General features: G+C 36.9%; 1 protein-coding gene across 9 annotated transcripts in view; it reads right to left on the bottom strand.

Moving 5' to 3' along the window:
• Positions 1-14,148, bottom strand: part of Mllt10 (MLLT10 histone lysine methyltransferase DOT1L cofactor) — a 148,512-nt gene that overhangs the window by 51,487 nt on the left and 82,877 nt on the right. For 6 of the 9 annotated variants that reach the window (XM_069990489.1, XM_069990487.1, XM_069990488.1 and 3 more), the window contains 3 exons: positions 12,756-13,011; positions 7,914-8,483; positions 655-699 (listed from right to left, as the gene is read on the bottom strand). In XM_069990489.1, coding sequence (XP_069846590.1) covers positions 655-699; positions 7,914-8,483; positions 12,756-13,011 — 871 coding nt within the window. The remainder of the gene's footprint in view (positions 1-654; positions 700-7,913; positions 8,484-12,755; positions 13,012-14,148) is intronic. The other 3 variants (XM_069990494.1, XM_069990495.1, XM_069990496.1) reach the window with 2 other exon arrangements.

The following is a 14,148-nucleotide window of genomic DNA, read 5'->3' as shown; positions in this document are numbered from 1 at the left end:
ATTTTACTTGCTAATAAGCAAAGTGAAATGTGTTAGATATATTATCATGACAATAATTTCAATAAAATATATTTTAAAATTACTTTTGAAACGACACTTAGTACTCTATCTCGTGTTGCTAAAAGAAAATAAGCACATCTTTATAGAATACAATTCTAGACAGGTAAAGCTACCTTAGTTTAAAAACAAGTTCACTAAACCTAACTCAACTGAACATTTTTACTTCTTAGACTTCCACATAAACTTCAGCACATGAAGAGGCTACTAAAAGGCTACTAATGCCAATACACAAATGCTGAAAATTTATATTAACATTCAGACTAAAGAAAACTAAAATACCATAAATACTATTTATCAAGGGGCAGAGTTTCCAATTCGACAATGGAAGCTCTATATTAAAATCTAACAATGGAAGCTCTTTATTACATCTAACAATTAAAATCTGCCCCACAATTTCATTGTTACTGCAGATCCTAAACACAAGAAAAAGCAATATAAGATTTCTTTGTAGAAGAAAGAAATTTACTTAATTAGAAACTGAGTGCATTTTAGAAAATAATTTTTAGAAGTTCAAAGGTGGCATAATATACTAGAAAAAAAGCATTTATGTTAAGATTCAAAAAGCTCAGTTAACAACCCAGTTAGAAAACTTACTAGTTGTTGGACAAGCTCCATCATGCCGATACTGCATGGAAATTTCTGTTGGGAGGGAGAGAAAGGAAATCAGCAAAGAAATTGTCAACGGCTATAGATTAGAACAGGAAATAAGCCAGAAAAAAAAAAAAAAGGAGGGGAGGGAGGGCAGGAGGGATTCAAATATAAGTTGTTGTGTAGGCCAAACAGAAATGCAGAAACAAAAAAATCAGAAGGTAGTAATCAGGACATGAAAGGTAGGAAAGCCAAACAATGGAATTCTCACCAATCTTAAGGGATGATGTGAGAATGTAGATGTGTATGCTCTTCTAAGAGGAAAAGATATAAGAGCTCAAGGCAAACAGCCTGTCAAAAATTTTGGAATATAGCATTTAGAAATTATAAGACCGGAGAGGGCTGGGAAGGTGGCTCAGTGGTAGAGCGCTTGCCTTGCATTCATGAGGTCCTGGGTTCGATTCTTCAACACTGCATAAACAGAAGAAAAAAAAAAAAAAAAAAAAAGCCAGAAGTGGCACTGTAGCTCAAGTGGTAGAGCCAAGCCTTGAGCTGAAGAGCTGAGAGACAGCGCCCAGGCCCAGAGTTCAGGCCCCATGACCACCAAAAAAAAAAAAGATTTCTAAAAAAAAAGAATGGAGAGGCACAGGTGGTTCACACCTGAAATCCTAGCTATTCAAGAGGTGGATCGTGTTCAAAGACAGCTCGAGCAGAAAAGTCCCCATGAGTCTCCAATTGACCACTCAAAAACCAGAAAGTGGCACTGTGACTCAAGTGGTAGAGCACTAGCATGGATCTCAAAAAGACTCAGGGACAGTGCCCAGGCCCTGAGTTCAAGCCCCACAACTGACCAAAAGTAAATAAACCAAATTATAAGAATCATATGCCCCATGCCAGTGGCTCACAACTATAATCCTAGCTATTCAGGAGGCAGAGAGCTGAAGATCACAGTTCAAAACCAGCCCAGACAGGAAAGTCTGTGAGGTTTTTATCTCTAATTAACCACCAGAAAAACCAGAAGTAGTAAGCACTAGCCTTGAGCAGAAAAGCTCAGGAACAGTGCCCAGACCCTGAGTTCAAACCCTACAACCAAAAAAAAAAAAAAGTAACTTTTGGTTTATGACCAGAAATCCATTATAACACAGAACTATGTTAAACTATACTCTGCTCATGTTTAGGTACCTTGTATTTCTGAGACAAATAATGAACAAATGAAATGGCTTGTTTTATTCCACCCAATAAATACTAAAGTAAAAGCTGCCAGAATATAAGATATAAATTTTTATATGGCACTCCAACAAAAAAGTGCCTTAAAAAAAAAAATAGAGCCAGGTACCAGTGGCTCACATCTGGAATCCTAGCTACTCTGGAGGCTGAGATCTGAGCATCATAATTTGAAAATAGCCGGTGCAGGAAAGTTTGTGAGACTCTTATCTCCAACTAACTATCAAAATGCTGTAATAGAACTGTGGCTCGAGAGCACAAAAAGCTCAGTACCAGCACCGAAGCCTGGAGTTCAAAGGAAAAAAAGAAAAAAGACCACGTGAGTCTTAAATATCAGTTTGGGAAGACCAAGGCAAAAAACTGAGTCATCATCTAAAAACCAATTAGCTTGCCTAACAAGTGCAAGCCTGAGTATTCAAACTCTCAGCCAGGAAAAGAAGATCTTCTTGAAGTGATTATTTTTAACAACTGTCTTATGAATTTGGTCACAATCAAAGGAGTACCTCTCCATAATCTCCTTTTGTAGCATTGATCATAAGTAAAGAATTTCAACACTGGCACTTGCCTGAAAAGCATGAGCTCCAACCCAGTACCACCAAACCAAAGAATAAGTTAACTTTAGTAAATCATAAAATCTTTTCTACTTTTTGGGTCTGGTTGTGGGGCCTGAACTGTGGGCCTGGGCGCTGTCCCTCAGCTCTTCAGCTCAAGGCTAGTGCTCTACCACTTGAGCCACAGCACCACTTACAGCTTTTTTCTTTTTGCTTATGTGGTGCTGAGGAATTAAACCCAGGGCCTCATGCATGCAAGGCAAGCGCCCTACCACTGAGCCACCTTCCCAGCCCTAAATCATAAAGTCTTTAAGGAAAAGTTCAACATGTTAATTTTTCCAAATGCTATTAAAAACTAATTTTCATTGTTTCAAAACTCTAGGTAACTATCTGTTCAAATCCCTAAAGATTATTGTATAGGAGGGAATTCAATCAAAAGCTTAATATAAAATTGAATGTGGTGGCCCAAACCTGTAATCCCAGTACTCAGGAGCCTAAGGCAGGAGGATTATGAGTTCCAGGGAAGCCTCAGGTGCATAATCTATTAACCGGTAATTTACAACCTGCAGCAATCACTTAAAACAAAACACTTCCTTTTATACAAGTCCCCATAAAACAATGAATGGGCCACTCAACAGAATGTGTAACCAAATCAAAGTATTTTACAATCCAAGCCTCTGTAAACCCATTCTCTGATCACTGACATTTACTCTAATGTGATCCAGAGACTCTATTATAATTATCTATACTATTATAAGTGTATACACTTGAATATATTAAAGTATTTTAAAACTCTCTTTCAATTTTTGGAAAAGGGTCCTGCTATGTAAACCCTGAATCCAAACTCAGGATCCTCCTATCTCTGCCTTCCAAGTGCTGAAAACTCAATGCTTTTAACTATAGCAACTTCAAGAGAGAGTAGTAGTAGGATCTGATTTGACTTTAACTCCTAGTTGTGACAAACAACAGTATCTGTCTACCTAGATGAAATGAGATAATATCTATACTATTCCCAACTTTCAAACACAGGTATCACCAATACCACAGGCTAAATGAGGTAATATTTTGTTCTTTTCCACTAAAGGAATTCTACAATGATGTAAACTACCAGAATTAAGTCCAAGACATATATCCTAGGAGAAAACCCATTAGCCTATTAAGTCTTACTTCTTCAGCCTGGCATTCAAGTCTCTATGAACTCATCCTTCCCTATTCGATAAATATACACTGACTGAGATACTTTGCATTTATAATCTGATTCTAGAATTGTACAACTACTTAAAATATATATTTAAAAATAAGCCAGGTGGTAGTGGCTCACAACTGCAATCCTAGCTACTCAGGAGGCTGAGATCTGAGGACCATGGTTTATAATCAGTCCCAGCATGAAAGGCCATGAGACATTATCTCCAATTAACCATCAAAAAAGCTCGAAGTGGAGCTATAGCTCATGTGGTACATTACTAGCTTTGCGCAAAGAAGCTCAGGCACAGCACCCAGACCCTGAGTTCAAGACCTAGAACTGGAGCGCACACATGTATGCTCTCACATGCTCACTCTCTCTCTCTCTCTCTCTCTCTCTCTCTCTCTCTCTCTCTCTCTCTCTCTCTCTCTCTCTCTCACACACACACACACACACACACACACACACACACACAATCATAGAGAGGATACTGACATCTATGTGATAGGCACTTAGTGCTTAGTAATAATATTAATCCATTTCTTTTTTTAAAAAAGAGATGTTTTGTGTTTATTATGACCAAACCACTGTGATAGCAGTCAGAATATGGTGGTGAGCATTTCGGACATACTCCTTCACAATACTTTAACATTATGCCAACATGTGCTTACAAAGATCACCTTCACCATGAACTAAATATTCACTGTCATTAAAGCAAATTAATCTTTTCAGTGCTTCATGCAAAACAATCCATGGCAAGGTAGTAAATACTATACATTTTCTACCTCCTACTTCTTTATATGAAGGGAAGTGTTCTGCTTCTAGTTAGTGAATTATTTCTCAATTTAAAATTTCCCCAAAGGAAAAATTAAATTTTCATATCTGAAGAATATATATCTTTACAGTTGAAGTATTGGTTCAAATGTTCATAGATCTCCTCACTTAAAATATGACTGAGAAACTCATGGGGTTTGAGAACCTAATCAGTGAGCATCTGCTGAATTTTCTAACTACTCACAAATCAGGGAAAATGCACACCTCTACCACTCAGTCTAGTTTCTTTTCTTTCTTTCTTTCTTTCTTTTTTTTTTGGGGGGGGGGAGGGGTGGTCCGGTCGTGGGGCCTGAACTCTGGGCCTGGGCGCTGTCCCTCAGCTCTTCAGCTCAAGACTAGTGCTGTACCATTTGAGCCACAGCGCCACTTCTGGCTTTTTTTTTTTTTTTTTTTTTTTTTTTTTTTTTGCTTATGTGGTGCTGAGGAATCGAACCCAGGGCCTCATGCATGAAAGGCTACCACTGAGCCACCTTCCCAGCCCCTCTAGTTTCTTATTCTACATAATGAATAATAACATTTAGTGCTTCTTAAGTATTTAGCACTATGCTACTCAGTGTTCATCAGTAGGTCCTAATTCCTAACCTTGCTATCATGAAGGAGGCATAATTCCCAAAGATAAATAGCATTTAGCCAAGCTTCTTCTACATAAAGATAGATCTTTTACTATAAAGTTTATTATTTTTTAAAAATAGTCTGACTTAATTATAAAACTTTTATTAAAATGTATAAAATTAAAGCTTATGTCAATTTTAAGTAAGAAAATGCTCTTAGTTTTAATAAAACATAATAATAATTCTCGGACAACTTTAAAAATACTTGGCAAGTTAAATTGTTCAGACACTAAGTTTTGTGAAATAGTATCATCTATAGGAATCCCCTTAATTAATGGTTAATAGTAAAATAAAAATAATAAAATACACATTTTTCTGCCACAAATGTATCATAAATGCAGTCTCCTGGAGGTAAGCACTGTTTCTCAATGCTAACAATTTTCTTACTCATGTAACATAGAGAAAAGCCTTTTCAGGGATAGGAACCAATAAATATTTTAATTCCTTTAATTTGAAGATATGTGTTTCAAATAAGCATTGTAATATAACTTTTGAAATTCATGAATTTTAACTTAAGATTATGACTGGAAACTACAGGAATCATCAAAAGCAAGTGTTAGGCTTAATTTTCTCAGTAAGATTATCTGATTATCACACCTCTTACTAAAAATAACATGAACCTACTCTTTTCTGGGTAAACTGGTTTACACTTACTTTTTTAAAAAAAATCATTGCTAAGGCTAATTCCTAAGATTTCTAGTCTCAAAGGAAACATACAGATAAAAATGTCTATTCAAATATGCATGGTATTTAAATCTGTTTAATGAACTTCTTTCTCACTGTAGTTTATTTCTCTCCCTTTTCAAACAGTGGTTCTCAGTGGCGCTGTAGCTCAAGTGGTAGAGCGCTCGCCTTGAGTTGAAGAGCTGAGGGACAACGCCCAGGCCCAGAGTTCAAGCCCCACAACCGACAAAATAAAAAACTATATAGAGCACTCAAACAGTGGTTCTCAATCAGAGGCAATTTCTAGTGCCCTGTGGGTGTTTAACAATGTTTCGAAATATTCTTTTGTTTATGTAGGGAAGGTGCTATTAGGATATATGAGTGAGGGTTATAGATTCTGGTGAACATCCTATAACATTACAAAGACAGCATTACACAAAGAGTTATCCAATCAAAAGATCAATGTCGGTATTAAGAATCTTGTTCTTGAACCATCCTTAATGCTACCAAAGAAACACTTCTTTTATGGTTTCCACTCTATTATGGAAAAAAGGCTGACAAATAGGTCCATGACAATCACCAAAGCTTCCTATCAAACGCAGAATAAATTCCCTGGCTGTATCTTTTTCTCTTCCTTTTGAGGGAGGCAGAGTGCCATTCCTGGGGCTTGAAGGGCCTGGGTTGACTTCCCTACATGTTTGTGTTCAAGGCTAGTGTTCTACTACCCAGTTCCACATCCAGATCTTTTGGTGGTTAATTGGAGACAAGAGTCTCAGGGATTTTCCTGCCCAGCCTGGCCTTGAACCACAATGCTCATTACTCAGCCTCCTGAGTAGCTAGGATTACAGGCATGAGCCATCATCTCCCATTGGCTGTACAATCTTGAGAAACACATTTACTTCTCAAAGCCACAAAATCGGGACATTAAATGTTCTTTACATTAACTGTGTTTTTGTTTTTATTTTGGTAATACTGGGGACTGAACTCAGGAGCTCCCGCTTGCTAGGCAGGCACTAGCCACTCCTCCAACCCCTTTTCACATGGGTTTTGAAAGATAAGATCTTATTTTATGCCCAGGCAACCATGGGCTATGATCCTACTTATGCTTTCCCATATTGCTGTGGATGGCAGGTGCACCTTACTGTATCCAGACCTTGTACGTCCCCATAGCAGGGATAACAGGCATATGCCACAGCACCTGGCCACAGACAAATATGTAATCTCTTGAATTCTCACATCTGTGGTGGACTGAAATGACTCCTGCTGCCTAAGCAGCAAGGCTTGAGCTACTGTACCCAACTAAATGTTAAATGAGACATGAACTACTTAACAGAACCTAACACATAACAACAGTTACAGTTACTACTTCTCACATCTGATCTTCATATATATATATATATATATATATATATATATATAATTTTTAAAACCAGAAGTGAAATTTACAATCAATATTTATTAAATCCATTTTATATCTAAGACATAATTTAATAGATAAATGCTGACGCTCAAATCAATTGTATATCTGTCTAAAATATGCACTCTCATTAATTTTTAATTGAAAATATTCATACCGCAACTTGCAGGCTATACAGAAAAATCCCAATGATGTGAATAATAACATATATAAAGTCATTTGTACTATATACTAATGACAAAAATCATTAAATATAAATCATTTTTGTTAGCTCCTGAAATAGAATTTTATAAATTTAAGTCATTTACACTTACTGAAAAAAATGTGTCAGAAAGAGCTATATGTATGAAATTACTTCAAAAAGTGAAAACTAAAGCTGAAAGTCAGGGAAATGGAACTTAAAAAAAAGGAAGAAAAAATAAAGAAAAGCACTAAACCCAAAAGAATGACTTTCATATCTTAAATGTGAATCCTAATTGGTGTTAAACACACAGTGCAGGTGATACAAAATGTAAGAACGAGATCAAGGTGTATCATAAGTAATGGATGACCAATGAACTATTTAGTATAAATATAGTTAACATCAGACTAGCGCCCAAACATTTCAACACCAAATTGTCTAATAATACTACATTTTTTCCATGAAGAGTTTTTTTTTAATTAAGAAATGTTATGTTAATTAAGTACCACTAAGTATTATCATTAACAACTGCTTAAACCTTTTCAGGGTAAAGCAAGGACATATTGGTGGGAGTGAAGAACAACAATGGGCAAATCCCTACCTGAACCAACTGGAGATGAGCCAACACTAAGACTCTGTAAACTTCCATTCCTGAGCAATGTAGGAGATTTCTGAAGACTAGAGCTTGTTATGCTTCCTGCAGCTGATGCTACAGATGATGTTGGTGAAGCAGAAGAAACTGAGAGATGAGAAACATTCTCTTGAGTTTTGTTCCCTTTGGGTCTGCCAGGCCCATGCTTACTTTGTTTATTTCCTTTTCTTTTCTTTTCCTTTACAGTTTCTTCTTGTATGCCAGAAGTTTGAGCTCGCTTATATCCTGCTGTAGGAAGGCTGGAGCTACCCAAATCTGCAGGTGAATTTTCAAAGCTTTTAGGCTGGGAAATAACAGCTGAGGTCACAGGATGACCAATTAAGGAACTAAAACTATTTACCCCCCCTTCCTGGCTTCCAGACTCTCCTTTATGTACATCTTTGGTTGATGACGACTGTTGGGAGTGAGTGTAACTGTCATTACGCAGATCTGAGTCTGTAAAGCTCAAGAAATCCTGGGGAGACTGTACTGAGCTTCCAGAGGATGATTTTACACTGCCTGGAGTTCCTGAAAAACTGCCTGTAGTAAAAAAACAAAAATGGGATAGGAAAAGAAAAAAGTTTGGATGCAAAAGTGCCATGAGCAGTAGACATGATACAATCATCAAAAATAGGTAGGTTGGGAAAAGAAAAAGAAAAGGTCAACTATAAAATTTAGGACACAAAACAGTATCACAAAGCTGGATTGCAAAAGGTTACTAATGAAATCAAGTTTATCTCTAAAATCACCTTTTAAAACACTCATTTTATAGTACTTGTTTACTCTTGAATTACAAGCTATTCTTTATAAAATTAAGATATAAAATGCACTTTATTTAACATACCTTTTATCACAGTATTCCTCAGTTCTTCCCCAAAACATTGTGTGTTCTGAGTAAAGTCTGAAGAATAGGAAAGCTCCCTTTTCAACAGACATGCAGTAATACCTGACAAAACTTTAATTCTCCAAGGAATCTTCTTTTTCAAATACTGAATATGTTCCCAATATACAGTAAGAATCACAATCTCTTTCCTAGTTTAAGACAGACCAGCAATTGCTATGATTCTGCTCAATTTATCCAGACGTGGATATAATTAAATATCCCATCTCATGTCTAAGTTATTATACTCTCCAAGTCTAGTTTCCATATATCTGCATAAAGAAAACTAGCCCTAACATTCTCTTACTGTTTTTGTAAAAGACGGCACATGAGTGAAGCAGCTTTCAGATACCTTTTGCACAACTGTTTATTCTTTCTCTCCTCACTTCTACGAGCATGATTATTTGGTGTAAGAACCCTCCAGCTCCATTTACCTGGTCAAAAATTAACATGGCCTGGGAAGAAACAAAGTTTGATCCTCCATCTCATCTTATGAACCCACCTCGTGTTTGCCAAATGATGCAGACAAATGTGGTGACCAAATAGTATGTTCATAAAAGTAAACTATACATATTATATCTAAAGTGCCAGTAAACAAAAGCTCAAAATTAAAATATTTCATTGGGCTGGGAAGGTGGCTCAGTGGTAGAGCGCTTGCCTTGCATGCATGAGGCCCTGGGTTCGATTCCTCAGCACCACATAAGCAAAAAAGAAAAAACTGGAGGTGGGGCTGTGGCTCAAGTGGTAGAGTGCTAGCCTTGAGCTGAAGAGCTGAGGGACAGCACCCAGGCCCAGAGTTTAGGCCCACGACCGGACCCAAAAAATAAATAAATAAAATATTTCATCAAAATAGAAATGTTGTTAAGTGTTAAATTTGTTGCACTGAATATTCACATGAAATCTCATAAATTCACCTCAGCATTTACAAAGATTCTTTTTTTTTTTTTGGGGGGGGGGTGGAGTTCTGTCTTTGGGTTTGAACTTAGAGACTAGGGCACTGTTCTTTTACTCAAGCTAGCGCCCTATCTACCACTTGAGCCACAGCTCCACTTCCAGCTTTTTTTTGGGAGGGGGGGGAGGGTGTTGTGCATAATGTATTGGAGAAAAGACTTTCATGGACTTGCCTGCCCAGGCTGACTTTAACTGAATAACTAGGATTACAGGCATGAGCTACTAACACCCAGCTGCAGAGATTCTTTTTTGTCACAAGAAATGTCTTTTAAAATGAAGTGTTAAGGTCTGGACTTTTTAATGTCTATATTAATAGTTCTAAAACAAGGGTTTCAAAAGTATAAAAGTTGTTTCCACTACATGGGAATCTTCAGGACTATGTCTAAACAGAAAACGGTACATATTAAGAAGCCATCTACATTACATTAAAATAAGGATACTACCTGGTGGATGACAGGGAACTGGGTTTAGCTGGCGCCATCTTGTCCTCATGATGGAGGAGGTGAAGTCCCACCCCCAGGTGATGGGCATGCCTGAACTCCTAGAGGCGGGGGTGACTTGGACAATAGGTTACTGGGCCTGCCAATGAACTTGTGAGACTTTTTGGATTGTTTTTCCGATTTTTCTTTGCTTTACTACCCTCATGGCTCAGTTTCCTAACAGTGTTAAGTGCTTTCAAGGCTACAATGTTTTCTTGGGCGGTGTGTCTGCCTGCTGTCGCTGGCTTTCTAATGAAGACTCCTGATTCGACCTCTCAAAATGTGGTTTCTCTGCTTCTCACAACTGAATTCCAGTATAACATCATCAATCATTTTAAGGATAATTACAATTTGCTATGACATTAGCAGCTACAGAAAAGTTCTTATCCATTCTAATTTGTCACCATCTGTCTTTATAGATTTTGCTTTTATATCTATTATTAAAATTTCACATAATTTGTCAAATGGCTCAAAATATTTAGTATCTGCAATACTTTAAATGCGTATTTTTGAAATTTCACATACTGCCTCCCATTGCAAAAAAATGCAACCAACTTCGTTCACTGCCTTATCTTTCTATTTGAACCTTTAAATTAAAAACTTAGAAATATAGTTTTAATAGTGAAGATCTTCCTTGTGGAAACAGTGACTGAATTCTAATACCACATTCCAAATGTGAATGAAGTCACATTTAAATAGCAATGTAGAAGTGGGGTGTGACTCAAGTGGGACTAGTAAGCTCAGCTTCTACCCCCAGTATCCAAAAAACAAGGGGGAGGGCAAATAATACCTGTAAATTTTAGTGAAATCAAGTAGTATATTTCATTTTCTAATTATTTGTGCTATAAACAGTGCACACACATGCACACACCACAAGACTGGTTCTTGAAAATCTTCCAGCCCCAAATGGCTACCTGCTAGATTCTGGGTATGTTTATTATTAGCCAATGTTTCAATAGCAAAAAGAAGAGACAATTATCTTATATTGTTATATCCCCCAGGGAACAAAGAGTAAAAAAGAATGTATGGCATTTCTTCTACATATATTATATATGTTTATGTGTATGTGTACACATGCACATATGCACGTATGCAACCATCCTGGGCTTGAACTCAGGGCCTGGGTCCTATCATTGAGCTTTTGAACAAAGCTAGCATTCTACCACTTGAGTCACAGCTCCACTTCCAGCTTTTGGTAGTTAATCAGAAATCACAGTCTCATGGAGTTTTCTGGCAAGGCTGGCTTTGAACAGCAATCCTCAGATAGCCTCCTGAGTAGCCAGGATTAGAGGCATGACCAACTGGTGCCTGGCTATTTACTAGTATATTTTCCTTCAACAGTTTTAACAGTTCTGTTTTTCAAAGTACTTATGTTCATGTTAAAATTATACAAAACAATCACACACACTATAAAAGTAAGTGAGTTACTTGGTTTCCCATAAAACAGGGTTTGCTATAGAAAACATAGCATAAACATTTAATTCCCAATTTCAGCTAAACAGTATATGGAACATAGTAATAAAATGACTGTAATATTAAAGAAGTAATTACTTATTTAATGAGCAATAAAATATTACTAAAATTCAATTTTAACTACGCATCTGCTAAATACATCAGCTTCACAGAAGACAGGTTAAACAAAATTCTACTCTGAATCCTACTTTGTAATAAATGCATTACTTGAAACCTACTTAGATCCCTAAAAATTGTTTAGTTCTTATTCACCTACTCAAGATGTAAATCTTAACTATTTTAATGTTAAATTAAGAAAGGCAGGTTGAAAACAACTTATAGCCAACAACTTATAACCTGTGGCTCAAACCTATAATCCTAGCTACTTAAGAGGACTGCAATTCAAAGCCAGCACAGGCAAGAAAGTTCATGAGACTCTTATCTCCAACAAACTAACTACTCAGGAAAAAGCTGGAATGACACTGTGGCCTAAGTGGTTGAGCGCTAGCCTTGAGCAAAGAAGCTCAGAAACGGTGACCAGGCCCAGAGTTCAAACCCCAGGACCAGAAAAAAAAAAAAAAAAAAAAAAAAAAAAGAAAAGAAAAAGAAAACAACTTATAGAACCAGCATAAGTGGTTCATACTTATAATTCTAGCTTCCAGGGAGGCTCGGACCTGGAGGATGTGAGACTTTCCAATTAACCAGCAAGTTGCCAAACTGAAAAACATGGATCAAATAGTAGAGCACCAACCATGAGCAAGCAAGACAGCCAAGTGAATTTTCAAGGACTGAATTCAATCTAGCATTTAAGTATATGTATACTGAATGACTTCTATAGAGTAAAAGGAAGTGCTCTACCTTTCATAGCTTTTCTCCACAACTATTTAAGCATTAAACAGAAATGTTTATGTTCTTACACAACTCATGACAGAGAAAAGTAAGAAAATCTTAACAAAACATCAGTTAATTAGATATGCTAAAATGATCATTAGTTATAAATAAAAACTAATCATCAGAACAAGTACTATAACTAAACACCATAATTAATACCTTGTGGAAAGGGGCTAGTTGCTGACACAGTTGTTCCTGGATTTCTTCCACCAGCAGGCTTCCTTCCTCGTTGACCTGAGCTGTGAGCTGAAGATTTCTTGCCTTTGCCCTCAGATCCTCTAACTTCTGAAACATCTTTTCCACTAGAAGTATGTGCAGACACTTCCTGGAAATTTGCATTTGTAAATCTTGCCGTCGTATCTTCCAAGCGCTTCAATGATCCAGATATAGAGTTGTTGCTAGTGCTTGTGTAAGTCTGACATTTTGATTCAAAAACAGGGAAGAAAAAGAAAAAAAATAACTGATTACATTTGGATAGAGAAAACAATAAATGACACATAGATGACGATGATGATGATGATGATGATGATGTGTACTAAACTTGTAAAAGAAATATGAAAGTGTCAGTTCTAGAACAGATACCATCTACGTAAGAAAAAAATCATGCAAAAACAATTTTTAAGTCTATAACTACCTTTTTTAATGATTCTGGAGAAACCAAACAACACAGACTTTTCTCTTACAATGAGCTACTTACTATCTCTATGCCTACTACTATTTTTAAAGAAAGTGTATCTTGAAGCCGGGCACTGGTGGCTCACACCTGTAATCCTAGCTACTCAGGAGACTGAGATCTGAGGATCATGGTTCAAAGCCAGCCCAGGCAAGAAAGTCCGTGAGACTCTTATCTCCAATTAATCACCAGAAAACCAGAAGTGGTGCTGTGGCACCCTGAGCTGAAGAAGGACAGAGCCCAGGCCCAGAGTTCAAACCCCACGACTGACAAAAAAAAGAAAGAAAGTATAACTTCATAGTATAGTTATTTGAGGGTTAGACTGCAGAAATTAAAAATAGCACATATTAGTCACATTTACTAAGTAACTCAAACACCAAAAGTGCTCATTTTTCTTTTGTAATGGTACTAGGGTTTGAATTCACTGCCGCATGCTTGCTAAGCAAGTGTTCTAACACTTGACCCACATCTTGTCCTTTTCCCTTTTAGGTCCTTTTCAGACAGTCTCATTGTTTCTGCCTTTGTACTTCTAGACAGTAGTCCTCCTACTCCCTCCCTCCCAATGTAGGTGCATGCTACTCTAGCCAGCATATATATTGTGATGGGGTCTTGCTAATAACATTCTGCCCATGCTGGCCTCCAACTTCATTCCTCCATATCTCTCTCTAAGCTAAAAAGACATCCTACAAAGTAAAAGATCTTTGCCATCTGACACGTCTAATTACCAGAATGTATAAGGAGTTTAAAAAAAAAACCTAAGGCCCTAAATAATCAAGAACCCAGTTAATAATTAAGCAAAGGAGACAGTTGTTCCTGTTGTATTTCTTAGAAAAAATATAAATAGCCAATAAATGCATGAAGAAATACTCAATTTCAGGC

This window comes from Dipodomys merriami, unplaced genomic scaffold (assembly GCF_024711535.1).
Source record: "Dipodomys merriami isolate MVZ:Mamm:240054 unplaced genomic scaffold, mDipMer1.0.p SCAF_4, whole genome shotgun sequence".
In the NCBI taxonomy this organism is placed as follows: Eukaryota; Metazoa; Chordata; class Mammalia; order Rodentia; family Heteromyidae; genus Dipodomys; species Dipodomys merriami.
Note: the sequence above shows the minus strand (reverse complement) of the source record. Positions and strands in the feature narration are given on the sequence as shown.